General features: G+C 38.3%; 3 protein-coding genes across 5 annotated transcripts; 2 read left to right on the top strand and 1 right to left on the bottom strand.

Moving 5' to 3' along the window:
• Positions 1 to 718: 718 nt before the first annotated feature.
• ptdss1b (phosphatidylserine synthase 1b) lies at positions 719 to 7,189 on the bottom strand. 2 transcript variants are annotated; one of them, XM_046417516.1, is made up of 13 exons: positions 6,882 to 7,188; positions 6,635 to 6,726; positions 6,183 to 6,227; positions 5,938 to 6,062; positions 5,461 to 5,619; positions 4,884 to 5,035; positions 4,629 to 4,770; positions 4,305 to 4,417; positions 4,097 to 4,162; positions 3,030 to 3,129; positions 2,695 to 2,754; positions 2,116 to 2,194; positions 719 to 2,027 (listed from the first exon to the last, which is right to left on the bottom strand). In XM_046417516.1, exons 1-13 carry the CDS (start codon positions 7,058 to 7,060, stop codon positions 1,930 to 1,932), a joined length of 1,410 nt encoding a protein of 469 aa, XP_046273472.1. In that variant the 5' UTR covers positions 7,061 to 7,188; the 3' UTR covers positions 719 to 1,929. The 2 variants fall into 2 exon arrangements, 1 of the variants encoding a protein (XP_046273472.1); XR_006845867.1 differs by lacking the exon at positions 719 to 2,027 and adding an exon at positions 3,925 to 3,959 and having other exon boundaries at positions 6,882 to 7,189.
• On the top strand, positions 6,299 to 10,410 carry mterf3 (mitochondrial transcription termination factor 3). Of its 2 annotated transcripts, none has more exons than XM_046417517.1 (8): positions 6,299 to 6,397; positions 8,221 to 8,588; positions 8,712 to 8,861; positions 9,008 to 9,197; positions 9,356 to 9,503; positions 9,670 to 9,741; positions 9,833 to 9,994; positions 10,098 to 10,410. In XM_046417517.1, the coding sequence occupies exons 1-8, from the start codon at positions 6,375 to 6,377 to the stop codon at positions 10,290 to 10,292; spliced, it is 1,308 nt and encodes a 435-aa protein (XP_046273473.1). In that variant the 5' UTR covers positions 6,299 to 6,374; the 3' UTR covers positions 10,293 to 10,410. The 2 variants fall into 2 exon arrangements, with proteins under 2 accessions (XP_046273473.1, XP_046273474.1); XM_046417518.1 differs by lacking the exon at positions 6,299 to 6,397 and adding an exon at positions 7,379 to 7,523.
• A 684-nt stretch (positions 10,411 to 11,094) lies between these two features.
• On the top strand, positions 11,095 to 12,944 carry LOC124074515 (cytochrome b-c1 complex subunit 7). The gene is made up of 4 exons (XM_046417520.1): positions 11,095 to 11,184; positions 12,042 to 12,110; positions 12,221 to 12,387; positions 12,744 to 12,944. Exons 1-4 carry the CDS (start codon positions 11,166 to 11,168, stop codon positions 12,819 to 12,821), a joined length of 333 nt encoding a protein of 110 aa, XP_046273476.1. The 5' UTR covers positions 11,095 to 11,165; the 3' UTR covers positions 12,822 to 12,944.
• Positions 12,945 to 12,999: the final 55 nt, after the last annotated feature.

Raw genomic sequence — 12,999 nt, 5'->3', positions numbered from 1 at the left:
AAATCTTTCCTGTCCTGTGCTGTGCAACTGCCATACCACACAGTCACACTGAGACACAGGATGCTTTCTATTGTGGCTCTGTAAAAGTTCATGAGCAGCTGAGTAGACAGTCCAGTCCGTTTCAACTTCCTGAGAAAGAAAAGCCGCTGTTGGGCCTTTTTCACCAGGTGTGAGGTGTTCACTGACCAGGAGAGGTCAGAGGAGATGTGGATGCCCAGGAACTTGATGCTGTCCGTGCAGATTTCTTTGGGTTTTAGACTGTTGGCCAGAGAAAACAGGATATGTCCTTTGACTCTGAAAATTGCAAAAAGCATTTTTCAGTATTTTCTGATCTTTGATAGACCAAACAAGAAATTGCTGATTTAACTAATTATTTGTGGCGGTACAGCCACTAACTAAATTGTATTATCCACTGAAATTGACCTGTATCACAGAATCGGACGATATAATGAACAGTCTAGGAGATCATTGTAGTAGTTTTCAGAATTTTATCTAACGGGAGCAATGATACATCTCTGTCTGTCTCTTTCTACACTCCCATTGAATTTGAATTTAGTTTAATCTGTGCTGTTACTGCAATGTGGTGTGGTGTATAATATTGTAAAGTGTGCCTGCATCATGTCACTCTTTTGCTTGTTGTGCAAATTAAGAGGAAATCAAGTTATTAATTCTAACTTTATGTATTAACAAAAAAATAAATAACACATGAAAGTTTCCCTGTAAAATATTAATTAATTGTATTAATGTCACGTTTCATTTATTTGAATCACTAAAACACACTGAAAGGGACCATTTCACACAAGTGATTATCGTTTGCTTTTGAATGTCACCACAGTGCTATTGCATTGAATGTCACAGTTTTCTGTCAGTACACACAAATCTCTTCTCTCTCTGATTATAAACACACACAACAATTACAAAAATAACATACGTCAGTTAACATACAACATGCAACAGTTTCAACGACCATATTTAACAAGGCTAAAAAGGGTTAAGTGTAACAAGTAAAGGCTCCATTTGGTTAGACTTGGATGGTTGCTCCGTTCATCTGAAGCAGACAAAAAACATCTTTCCTGATGGTGTAACTTTGATTGAAGGAAAGCATATCGTACTGTTGCTATCAAAACTTAACGTATTATAGATAAGTACAAAATATGGTCACTTTTGTCAATTATTTTACAAACACATGTATATTAAGGCAATAAATAACCATCACCAATTCAAGTGGCTTACAAACAATAATAATTGTGATTTTTAAATTTGTGTAAAGGTATTAAATTTAGTACATATTATAAAACAAAAGGGTTAAGTGCAAAAAAGGGCCCATAGCATACACATACTCAGGGTGGTGTTGTAGACTGGTTTGTAAACCTGACCACACACTCCACCACACTGCTGGTACACCTCTTGCTGGGCATACTTAAATTGTCCCAAAGTGAAAAGCATCCAAACAATATTCAGTAGTTACAGGTAGAAAATGCTGGGTCTAGGATGTTCCTGAAGCTAGCATGCTAGTTTTTTCAGTGCAAAAAATGTTATCTTCTTGTTTGAAATCCAGAGCATATTCCTTGGTTATTTAGGCCTGTTTAAAAATATCAGATATTAAATAGAAAACCAGTGTTGTCCTCTTCAGAGAGTATTAAAGATCTGCTAGGAATGCAGATTCTTCTGACAATCAACACCCCACTCTGCAGGTCTGTGAAGTTCACTATTGTGTTTTGCATCTGAATTTTGCAGCTATTAGAACTTGATAAGTTGAAATAGTATATCAACACTTGATATGACTTTGCTTTAGGCCTGCATTCTACCATCTAGTATTCATTAAACCCTTGATACAACAGTTATTCATTACATATAAGTGCAAACTGTATTCCCCTTGTCAGGGAAGGATGGATTCACAGAAGATGTGAAACTGAACGTCACTGTGGTTTACTGTCTCTTTCCTCCATGACCATTCCCAAATCTGTTCCTCCCAGGACCTCTCCTCCGTTTTGAGAATTGTAAACTTCTCCTGGAATCAATCTGAGCTACAGAGGACAAAGACATAAACATGTTAAACATTAAAGACGCAGCTGAGGGAAGAACTGTCACTTGACTGCCTGTTATGAGACTGACCTGCAACACCATCTGGGACAAAACCACATGAGTCAACAACACTGCTGTCATCACAGTCTTCACTTCTCACAGAAGTGGTCTGTAAACACAAAGAAGCTCAGAAGCTCAGACTGAATGGAATTTCTGCTCAGCATTGGAACGATGCACAGAGCCTAACAACTAACAACACATCAAGCTAAAAATCACTTTCCTTAATCCCTTCTTGTTTAAATTTTGAAGTGCATATTGGCCCTTTTCACAGAAGACGTTCTGATGTATTGCAGCAAAAGCACAGATGCAAAAAATGAACTTAATGATGGCTGAATTCCATTTAGTTGCTCCAGCTTCAGGTTCCTGATATTGTGCATGCTGCTGTCATGGCTCACCGGGACACTTATCTACAATGGAGTTAAAGTTAATAGTAATACCTGCACTTTTCCTTCTGTATCTTAAAATGTCTGCTGTGAAAAAGGTTGATTATTGCTTTAGCTTAAACAACAGTATGTCAGCACAACAAGATTTCCTGCTGGTTTTAAGTTAAGTTGTCACTTGCTTCAAACATAAACCATTCAATTAAGAACCAGAAAGCAAAAACCTCACCTTCATCTTACTTTGCTCATACCACACCATTCCATATAAACATAGAAGTGTGATGAGTGCCTAAAAATGTGAAAGAGGATACAAAAACATCTTGTTAAACAGTGTTTTTGTTATTTGTATGAATGCATGTGAACAGGTCAGCAAGAGTAGACTTTTAGATGTCAAACTGAGTGCACGACAAAGAAACTCAAAAAGTGATGTCCTTGGAAAGAAACATGCATCTGTTAACCTTACGTGTTAAGACTGCCTCCATGTCTGCATAGTCAGCTTTGTTACCTTCAGCTTTGTTAAACTCATCTTTTCTTAGTCCATGCACACACATGCTCACTTCTTACCAAACAGAGCAGCCACAGCAGAACATAGCGAATCTGTGTCTTGGAAAACAAGTCGTGACCGAATTTCACACAAGCGAGAGCCTCAAGGAAAGCAATGGCCCTGAAGGGAAATATAAGAGCCTTAGATAAACGGTGTAATTGCTCTGGAAATTTTAAACACACATTACTGTATTCAACAATGGCCCCCTCTCTTGGTAATGCCATTTAATTGCAGTGGAATGTTTCTGTGGATGCAAAACACTCGTGGCATATTCCAAACGCATGGGGTCCAAGTTATTCTTCCCCAGTCGTTCAAACCCACAGCAACATTCAGCTGTGGGAAACTCTTCTTCAGTTTTAAAGGTTTCACTTCAGAGGTAAGCCGGACAAGAGAGCGGCTTCAGCGTTCAGCACATCATTCAGACAGAGAGACTGTCTCGTTGCTATGGGAACTACAGCAGACAGGGCATTAGCAGCCTTGTGTCTGAGATGAGGTCAATAACTACATTTTGTTATGAATTTCCATAAAGTCTCTTTAAAATAAAACATTTCAATCTAAATAAAAATAAAAACTAAAATTAAATCAATTTTTGTTGTTAGAATTAATTCATCCTGTCAGCTACACTAAAATAAAAAATAGCTTGTAAAAAAAAAAAAAAAAAAAAAAAACCAAGAAAAAAAACCCAAAACTTGATCATAAGACAAGATATCTTAATAACAAGCCATCAGTTTGGCTCATTCACTGTTGTGTTGTCCGCGACGCGTGCATGAACTTCAGTAACGAGGTCAGTAACGCATCACACTATTGATTCATGGCCAAGTCCTTAAGTTGCCTTTATGATTTGTTTGAATAAAAACAGGGAAAGCCAATCAGCCTTCATTGTGATACATGCTGACAAGATAAAAGAAAACCTACCAGGCTCTGGCCAAAGTTCACAACTGGGTTCGGTGCTAAAACCACAATGTCGTAGTTTAACCGACAAGCAGACACAAGAGTTTGATCAAAATGTGGCAAGTTCAACGGTAAATAAAAATTAGTACAACTGAAAATGCTGAAAACATGAACTGAGAGGACAAAACATACTTACCCAAACACCCAGCATTGTGTGCCAACTCGCTTACACTGAGTGTCTGTCAGATATGCATAATATTGTCTGAAAGAGGTTGAAAAAAACAAAAACAAACAAAAAACCCATAGAACATTTATACTGTATAAAGTAAGTATTTAAATTTTCCATAGAGATAGAAATATCAGTAGTGGTGGTGTGAAGATGTCTTTTTGAAGGTTGGACTTACCGCACAGTGGGCGCAGTGATGATTCCAATGAGAAGGATACGACACCAGCTGAGCGGGTGAGACGCCTGGAAGACGAAGATGTGCTTGAGGAAGAATGTGTTCAACTCCGTCAGCTGTGAAAATGAATGAGACAATACAGCCAGGATCTGAAAGAATTTCTTACCACATGTTATGTATTTGCTGACCAGTGTGAGTAGCAAAAACGAAAAAGAAATGGGGGAATTTCAAGAGGATTTGAATCTCTGATTAATTAAGAGATAATCAGCCCCAAAAAACTGTACGTTACAGTCCCGTTTCTGAGCCGAAGGTCAAAGAAGACGGTACCTGCCATATGATCATAAAGAGATAGATGCCAGCTAGCCTCTGGAAGGAGGACTTTGGATCAAACCAGCGCACATAAGTCCAGCTTGCCGGGGTGAACTGGAGCACAGCTCGCTTTATCTTTCCTGTGGTGGTGTGGATTTCCCTGAACAGAGAATGTGCAACTTTTAAGATACTTTAAGGACTTATGGATTCCATGAGTATACAAAGCTAAAAAAAGACAAGAAAAAAAAGGGAAAAAACATAAACTTCACTGACTTGATGCTGGCCCAGCGGTAGGTCCTCATTTCCAGAAACTGGCAGGCAGTCATACCCAGCCAGATGCCTCCTCCATTACACAACAGTATGTCCAGTATCACTTGATCCCACCAGCACTCTGCAAAGTTTGGCAGCAGGTGCATGAAGAACAGCTGTGAAAATAAAATAAATCTATGTGGTGAGAGACAAAAAAGGTTTTTCAATAAAGGGGCTGAATTTCTTTAGTCTGTTACTTGAGTGATTCAGGGATCCATGATGTAGTCGATTCTGTGACGAATAAATCTGGAATTAGACTAAGTCCTGAAATCTAATTCCTCCTGTCAACAATGGGCAACAGTTAAAGCAACAGCACTTGCTGTGTGCAGAAATTCCTGCTCATATGCGGCTTGTAATGAATTTCTACCAAACAAATAACCCCTGTTGCCTGCTCTGACCGAGCTGAAGCAAAATTACTAGCAGTGACTTCTTTTGCATGACCCTCAATTTCTGTTTAGCTCTACAAACAGCTGTGATTCATGTAATGGATTTCAACATGGGCAGATCAAGCCTGAGCCCATTGTGTAAACATGCATGCTACCTCAGTAAGTTCCCAGGTGATGCTGATGGTCCAACAGAGGCCGTAACTGCGGATGAGGAGCGCTTTCATAGCCCAGCCTGCAAAGTGGCCGAAGGCAAAGATGTCAAAGTGGCTCAGGATCCGCTCCCATGTTATCACTGTACAGTTCACAGCATATTCCTGGTACGGGGAAAGGTGACTGAATTATAAGAAATGAAGAGGTAACTTTATTTTCTGAAAACAAAAATAATATCAGAGAATAATAATTTTCTTTTCATAATCACAATAATCTTTTGATTTCAACCAATCTATTCACAGATGTAGAGCATAAATTAATTATTATTGAATTATTGAATTATTATTAAAGCAGGAGAACCTGTCTGAAAACAACTCAGAACCTTTCCTCTATCCAATCTGACATCTTCCAACACATAATATTAGATATGCTATGAACTCACTCTGATGGTTCAGGAGGAACAATTTCAAAAATATCCTTACCATAATATCAGCTTCCCTTTTGGCATAGCGCAGGTTTGGGTCCAGCCAGTACATCAGCATCTTTACTTGATCCCAGTTGAGGAAGATGAAGAAGACAAGAAACAAGAAGTACATCACACTTAGGCCTACAAGGGACAAGAGGAGGGGAGTGAGGATTAACAAATATGAAAACTGGATTCAGGCAGAAAGATTTGGGTGATGTGAATGATGCAAAGTGTGTGAGATAGATGTTGATGAACGCTCACCAAACACCATTCGCCATATTGCAGGGTGAGGCCTGGTAAAAGGTCCTGATGAAGAAAGCATTATAAGTAAGTAACTTTTGGTATATTAGCACTATTCACACCTGGGGCAAATTAACTCAAGGTGCACTTACTCCACCCACATCTCACAGTCTTCCTCTGTGACTGGAGTTTGCTCCCTCAGAAGACCATAAGATGTGGTTGAAACTCCAAAAAAAGTTAGTTATTGAATAAGCTGAAGTTTTGTTTTGTTTTTTGTAAAACTACTGTTTTACAGTAGAATGAATTTTCAAACTGAACCAGGAAAGATGTTTGAAATAAGTGTTAACTAATTATGAACATACTTTCTCAGGTGGTTCAGAACTGCGGTGGACAATGCAAGAAAACAGAACAGGCAGGGACTTAATCCCATCCAATTTAATTATGGACCTAGTTCAAGTTTATTTACAGCTTACCATTGGGAAAGGCCAGGATACTGACAACCAAGAAGAAGGAGACAACCACCACGAGACCAACTCGGAGGTTGTTGTCAGGGTTCTCATCATCCCTGTGAAAACAGAGTGTCACAACATAACAAAGGAAAGCTTATGTTCCCACATATTCAGAACTGTAAATATTACATTCAGGCACAGGGAGGTAGATATTGAAAGTTATTAGTTTTGTACTCATAGCATATTTAAACATCTTAACACTGTAGTTTACCTGGTAAACGCAAAGTACATGAGGCTGAGCACAGTAACTGTCAGGAGTGTGATAGTGTGTGGTTTATAGAAGAAATCGATGCAGATGTCGTCCACTTGTTGCTCATTTATCATTCGAAAATGTAAGTTATAGTTCGCATCATCCTTCCGAGGTGTTCGCGGAACCACGGTGACTGCCATGTCGCTGTTGTGAGCTACTTTCTGAATTCTACCGGTTATTTTCTAACGACTAAAACTAGTAAATTGTAAAAGTAATGGATACAATGGTGCGAAGGAAGGCGCTCAACAAGACAGCCTGAAGACAAACTGAACCATGGCACCGAGGGGGGTGTTTGTACGTTAAAATACAAGTTCTAGTATTCACAAACCCAAAAAGCATGATCCGACAGCACAATCACTTAATTAAATGTATATTAATAGTCTTCTTCTTCTTCTTCTTCTTCAACCAATTAAATGTTTTTATTCTAATGAGCACATTATTTGTATTTGGTAGTACCCACAAATATGTCGTTGTGGTACATCCCATATAGTGACACTTCCGTGAAGTCTTCCCGTTGTCGTACACGTGAAAACAGTTGACATTGCGCGACACCTTGCTGAATGATGGAGCCGAGCTGAGAATTATATGTTTTCAAGCAAAAATGTGAGTAAAAAGCTAACAGTGTTCAATAATATATCGCCATTGCTTGATTTTTTTTCCTTTCAAGGAAAAAGAGGCTTGTTATTCTGAAACCTTGTTAGCGTGTAAAGGAGCATCTGGCTCAAGCTAGCTTCTGATAGGGCAACAATCCAGCTTCAAACTTTTTCATATCAAACGTTTTATATCTTACCAGCACACATAAATAACAAATGAATAATTTTATTATTCTAGATATGTGTAAATAGTACTGGTTTTTGAACACTCATGAACAGCCAGCTAAATTAGCCGATGCCGGTGCATCATCTTCATCATCCATATATCAATAGCAGGCCCTTCGCTGCTCGTATATCTAAGTTGAAATAATAATGATAATAATGACAAAGTTCTTTCATTGTTATAAGTAAGTCCAAGCAGCTGTATACCGTTATCACTATATGCACATAAATAAAACCCACCTCTATATTTAAAGTAACTTGTTATCCATCCACAAATGCATTCCTGTATTATTTGCGTTTATATAAGCGGTATATATTAATAATCAGAACTGCAAAAACAAATACTTGTTTTCATGGTACCAAACTCTGAGAAAATACTGTTGATGCTATCAGACAGGGTGGACTGTTCTTGGATAGAAGTAGTAATAGTAAATTCCTATATCAAATGACTTGCCTCTCAAACCATGATATTGTTTTCCTCACAGAATCGCCATGGCTTCATTCTGTACACAGCTGGGTCTTCAGTGCAGAAGTTTTCTTTGCTCCAAGACAGTGGCTAGTATTTGGTGGTATCCTACTCAAATTCGGCATTGCACTACAGTCACAAAGTTACCCACTAAAATCCTAAATGGATCCTCAGTTATCAGTGGGAATAACATAAAAACTCAAGCAAGACAGAGATGGAAGCAACAGATGTTCTGTTACAGTGATTTCTCTGCCAAACACATGGAAACTGAGGCAAAGGAAGACAAGGGTATTGAAGAATTATCAAGACCCAATGTAGAAGCATATAGAGGCCCCCTGTTGCCCATCAGAGAAGCTGTGCCAGTGACTGAAAGCCAGATGTCATTGGGTACGTGTTGGTTTTTTGATGTTTACCACAGAAACCTTTTAATTTAATATTAGTATCTGATTTAAGTGTTAATTTTATCTTGATGAATAACTTTGGTCTATCTTTATTTTCTTCATTTGCTAGATCTGGATGCTCCTGAATTTTCAGCGTTAGAGGAGATCAGTGATGAAGAGGCTGTCAGTATTTCTGTTCCTTCTGCCATACCTCCAGCCTCCACCTCTCTTAGGGACTACGTTGACCAGTCTGAGACGCTCAGCAAACTGGTACAGCTAGGTAATTAAACTGCAGACTTATAAAATAATTGTTGTGAAAAATGTAAATCATACTGGCTTGGTAATGATCTCAAAAGGGTGTCTAATCCCAAGTACCTTCCTTTTTTGGTGGCAACACATTTGTGATCAAACATTTTGTCATTACAGGTGTAAACTTGTGGAAGCTCGAACAAAGGCCCAACGTAGGCTCCATGCTGCTGAGGCTCAACTTCAACACAGATGTGGCCCCGAGGTTGCTTTTTCTCAAAGAGATCGGGGTGCAGGACTCTTGCTTTGGCTATATCATCACACGAAACCCCTTCATTCTCACTGAGAGTTTGGAAAACCTACAGGCCAGGTGACATGAATGAATCTGACACAGCAGATGCTTTTGTTACCATTTTTTTATTCTAAATTAAATGCACAAAACAATAAAATTTGACTGTGTACTGTAGTTGTGGCATGTCATTTGCATTTGCTGCAGTCATAATAATGTTGTTGTTGTTGTTTGCAAAGGGTGAACTATCTCAAGTCAAAGAAGTTCAGTTCTGAGACTGTTGCATCCATGGTGTCCAGAGCTCCATATCTGCTTAACTTCAGTGTGAAGAGGCTGGACAACAGACTGGGGTTTTATCAGCAGCAGCTCAAACTCAGTGCTTCTAATGTGAGCGTCTCTTACTTGTGTTCAAGCCTAAGCATATTTGTATCTCAGCAAGAATTCACCGTTGTTTTTGTACAGTGTATTATCCCAATATGTTGTTTTCACAAAAATAAATTAGGACTTCTTTCTTAGGAAAAAGAAATCACAGCTGTTTTGTTTCTCTCTTAAGACACGGAACATTGTAGCTCGTCTACCCAGATTACTGTGTGGCAGTTTGGAACCTATTAAAGAAAATTTGAAGGTACTGAATTACAAAAGACATTATTAGAAAACATGATTTGAGTAGTCTAGAGGTGCTATGTTTAAATCCTTTTTGAAAATGTCTTCCACAGGTGTGTGAAATAGAACTCGGCTTTAAGGAAAATGAGATCCAGCACATAGTTAATGCTGTCCCAAAAGTGCTGACTGGCAATAAAAGGAAGCTAACGCAAATATTTGACTTCCTTCATAATACCATGAAGGTGCCACACCACTTGATCACCAAGTTTCCACAGGTAGACTGACTGCTGTTAGTTGTTGTTGTTGCTGTTGCTGCTGCTGCTGCTGTTGCTGTTGTTTTGGCCTTTGTACTTGACCGTCTGGTGCATCCTCCCACAGGTCTTCAATACCAAGTACTTGCGTGTCAAAGAGCGCCATCTGTTCCTTGAGTACCTTGGAAGGGCTCAGTATGATCCAGCACTGCCCAAATACATCTCACTGGACCGCTTGGTGTCTTTGCCCGATGAATCCTTTTGCACAGAGTTGGCTTTGGCCACGCTGGAAGATTTTTATTTGTTCCAAAAGACTCTTTGATTCTTCTTGAGACAGCACAAACAGTTTGAGGTCAGGCACACAGAATACACAGTATTTGTGAAACACAACGTTTTCTTTGTAAATGTGATGCTTAATAAATGTACAGAATGTTTACCAACTCGTCTGCCTGAAATATTACTTTTATTTACCACAACCATAAATGTGATAAGACTTATGTTCAGTCCAGTGCCTGCAACACATTTGCTTCAGTTGGGGAAGCTGTGAATAAAATTATCATCCATCATGTATTGCTCTGTAATTAGAGTATATACACTCCACTTCATGTGAAGTGTACTTTTTATTCCAATACATTTGCTGCAACAGCAACAGTTTCAGCACTGGATTTGCCATACAAAACAAAATCAAGGGATACAGTTTAATGTGTTGTGGTGCTGTAGATTTTAACTTAAATGTGAATGCAACAGGAATATTCATTAATTATATACACACTAACAAAACACTAAGAAGTCAATCCAGTAATCCACCACATTATTTTTTTAGGTAATAACTTCTATCTCAGTCTCATTTTGAATGCAGAACTTTTACTTGTAATTGGGTGTTTCTGCATTTTGGTATTACTACTTTTTCTTCAGTGAAACATTTGAATACTTAATTTGATTGACTTCTGCTGTGATTGCTGTAATCTTTATAAATCCCAGTCTTGATTATAAAGATTAGTGCTTTTACATCCAATTGATAGTTTATTATTTTTAATTAATAATCTTTGAATTTTTAGAACGGGTAATTTTATTCTATATATTTTCATCACTTTCAATGATTCAAAATAAGCTATGAGAATGTAGTGTAAAGTTGCGCAATTGATTCTGAATATTCCTTACCCATAAAGCACCGCGGTCGTTCTCAGTGGTAAAAATGGCGTCGAGGGCACCAGGTATTTGAACGCTGCTCTTTTCTAACATTTCTATTTTTAAATGAACTTGATGGAAATCGTTTTATACTGGTATGGCGTAACACATGTTATAATATAAAGCATAATGTTGTGTTGTGTTCATTGTGTCCGGTTTAATATGCCCTTTGGCCGATTTGACTTGTGTGTGTCCTCTAGTGTCCCTGTGCTAACTAATGCTATGCGTGCAGCTAAGGTAACGTTAGCCAACCACTAGCCAGAGTAAATATTTTATCACGTTTGTTAGGGCTAGACTTTTGCTCTGCTGGTCTTGCAGTGATTTTAAATTTCTTACTGTTTTAGTCATGAGCTGTTATCACGGCCGACTTTCAGTTGGTGTTACACTGTTGTAACATCTACACCCATCTATATTGTTAGCTCCCTACCGTTACAGCTAACGTTACTGTTGTGTCGTTTCGTGTCATTCCAGTGTACTTGAAGACGTTAAATTATCTCAAAAGGGAAAGTTGTCTGTTATTTTTTTTTTCCACCGAATGCTTATTGTCTTTATCATGATTTTAACATAGAACTGAAGTCAAAAGTGAGAATTTAGCATGATGTGAAGAACTGAAACACCTGAAATTCAGTCCTGTTTGACAGAATTTAGTTTTTTAGAGTCTATTATAGTGTATGCCAGTCAAAAACATGCGTGCCATGAAAGGTTATTGGGCAGGGAGAAATGAATTTTGTTTTGAAGTAATAGCAGTATTGTACCACCGTTAGAATTCCTTCCTCCTCACATCTGATGATTTTAAAATTAGCTTTTTCCTAATATCAAGTTTGTGCTGCCTGACTGTTCGTATGATCCTATCTGTGCTCGTCTTTCCTTGTGGTGTTCACAGTAGCAACAAGCAGGCTCCTGGTTGGGTTCCGCAAGTGGTATTACAACTTGTGTGGTTTCAACAAACTTGGTAAGCTCAAAGATTAATGTGTTAAAATATTCAGAGTTTCAACTCTTATGGTGCTACTTGTTTTGATATTTGTGTGGCATCTTCAGCATTGTGTTTTCTCTGTGTGTCAGGTTTAATGCGCGATGACACAATCTATGAGGATGGAGATGTGAAAGAGGCCCTGAGGAGGCTTCCAGAGACACAGTATAACGACAGGGTGTTCCGGATCAAGAGAGCCCTGGATCTGTCCATGAAGCAGCAGATCCTCCCTAAAGAGCAGTGGACAAAATTCGAAGAGGTTCATTAAACTAATCTAAATATGTTTTTAGTGTAACAATAATAATAATAAACTGCACCTACCTATGTAGTTTTAAATAGTACATGTGGATAGTTAGAGTAGAATGTTCTCCCAATCATTTCACATTACTTGCGTACTTACCTATGATCAGTAATTTTGCAGGCAAATGGGAAAACACTGAATCCTTAGTGTCTTACTAAATAGAACAATAATAGATTTGGAGGATGTTTGATTATGTTTTCCTCTACCAACCTAAAATCATCAAAATGTTGGAATCCAGAATGATTTGAGTGGTGATACTAACCTCTTGATTTCATTTGTTAAGCTCATGTTTTTTCTCTTACATTTCCCTGTAGGATGTCAATTACCTCTCACCATATCTGGATGAGGTGGTCCGTGAGAGGAAAGAGAGAGAGGAGTGGATGAAGAAATAGATGGTCCTGGTCAAAGTTGTTAATCTCTGTCTTTGGTCGGTGCACGGTTGTCCCCTGGTGTAATATTTAAAATGAAATGTGATCTATATAAAACATTGCTCATTAAAAAATGTACATTTTGAAGATGTGGAAGTGTCACCTTTGAATGTAATAGATAGTGGCCAGTTAAGAAAAAAAT

The sequence above is a fragment of the Scatophagus argus genome, chromosome 17 (genome assembly GCF_020382885.2).
Source record: "Scatophagus argus isolate fScaArg1 chromosome 17, fScaArg1.pri, whole genome shotgun sequence".
Taxonomy (NCBI): Eukaryota; Metazoa; Chordata; class Actinopteri; family Scatophagidae; genus Scatophagus; species Scatophagus argus.
This window is presented reverse-complemented; position numbering and strand designations above follow the sequence as displayed.

Excerpts from the sequence above, each read along its gene's own strand:
- mterf3 (XM_046417517.1), top strand. The coding sequence starts at position 6,375 with ATGTGGTTGAAACTCCAAAAAAA. Across the intron at positions 8,862-9,007 it reads CAGCAAACTGGTACAGCTAG|GTGTAAACTTGTGGAAGCTC; the intron begins GTAATTAAACTG and ends TTGTCATTACAG. Across the intron at positions 9,742-9,832 it reads CTATTAAAGAAAATTTGAAG|GTGTGTGAAATAGAACTCGG; the intron begins GTACTGAATTAC and ends TGTCTTCCACAG.
- ptdss1b (XM_046417516.1), bottom strand. The coding sequence starts at position 7,060 with ATGGCAGTCACCGTGGTTCCGCGAACACCTCGGAAGGATGATGCGAAC. Across the intron at positions 2,755-3,029 it reads TGCTGTGGCTGCTCTGTTTG|GCACTCATCACACTTCTATG; the intron begins GTAAGAAGTGAG and ends TCACATTTTTAG. Across the intron at positions 2,195-2,694 it reads ATGAGCAAAGTAAGATGAAG|ACCACTTCTGTGAGAAGTGA; the intron begins GTGAGGTTTTTG and ends TTGTGTTTACAG.
- LOC124074515 (XM_046417520.1), top strand. Across the intron at positions 12,111-12,220 it reads GTGTGGTTTCAACAAACTTG|GTTTAATGCGCGATGACACA; the intron begins GTAAGCTCAAAG and ends TCTGTGTGTCAG. Across the intron at positions 12,388-12,743 it reads AGTGGACAAAATTCGAAGAG|GATGTCAATTACCTCTCACC; the intron begins GTTCATTAAACT and ends ATTTCCCTGTAG.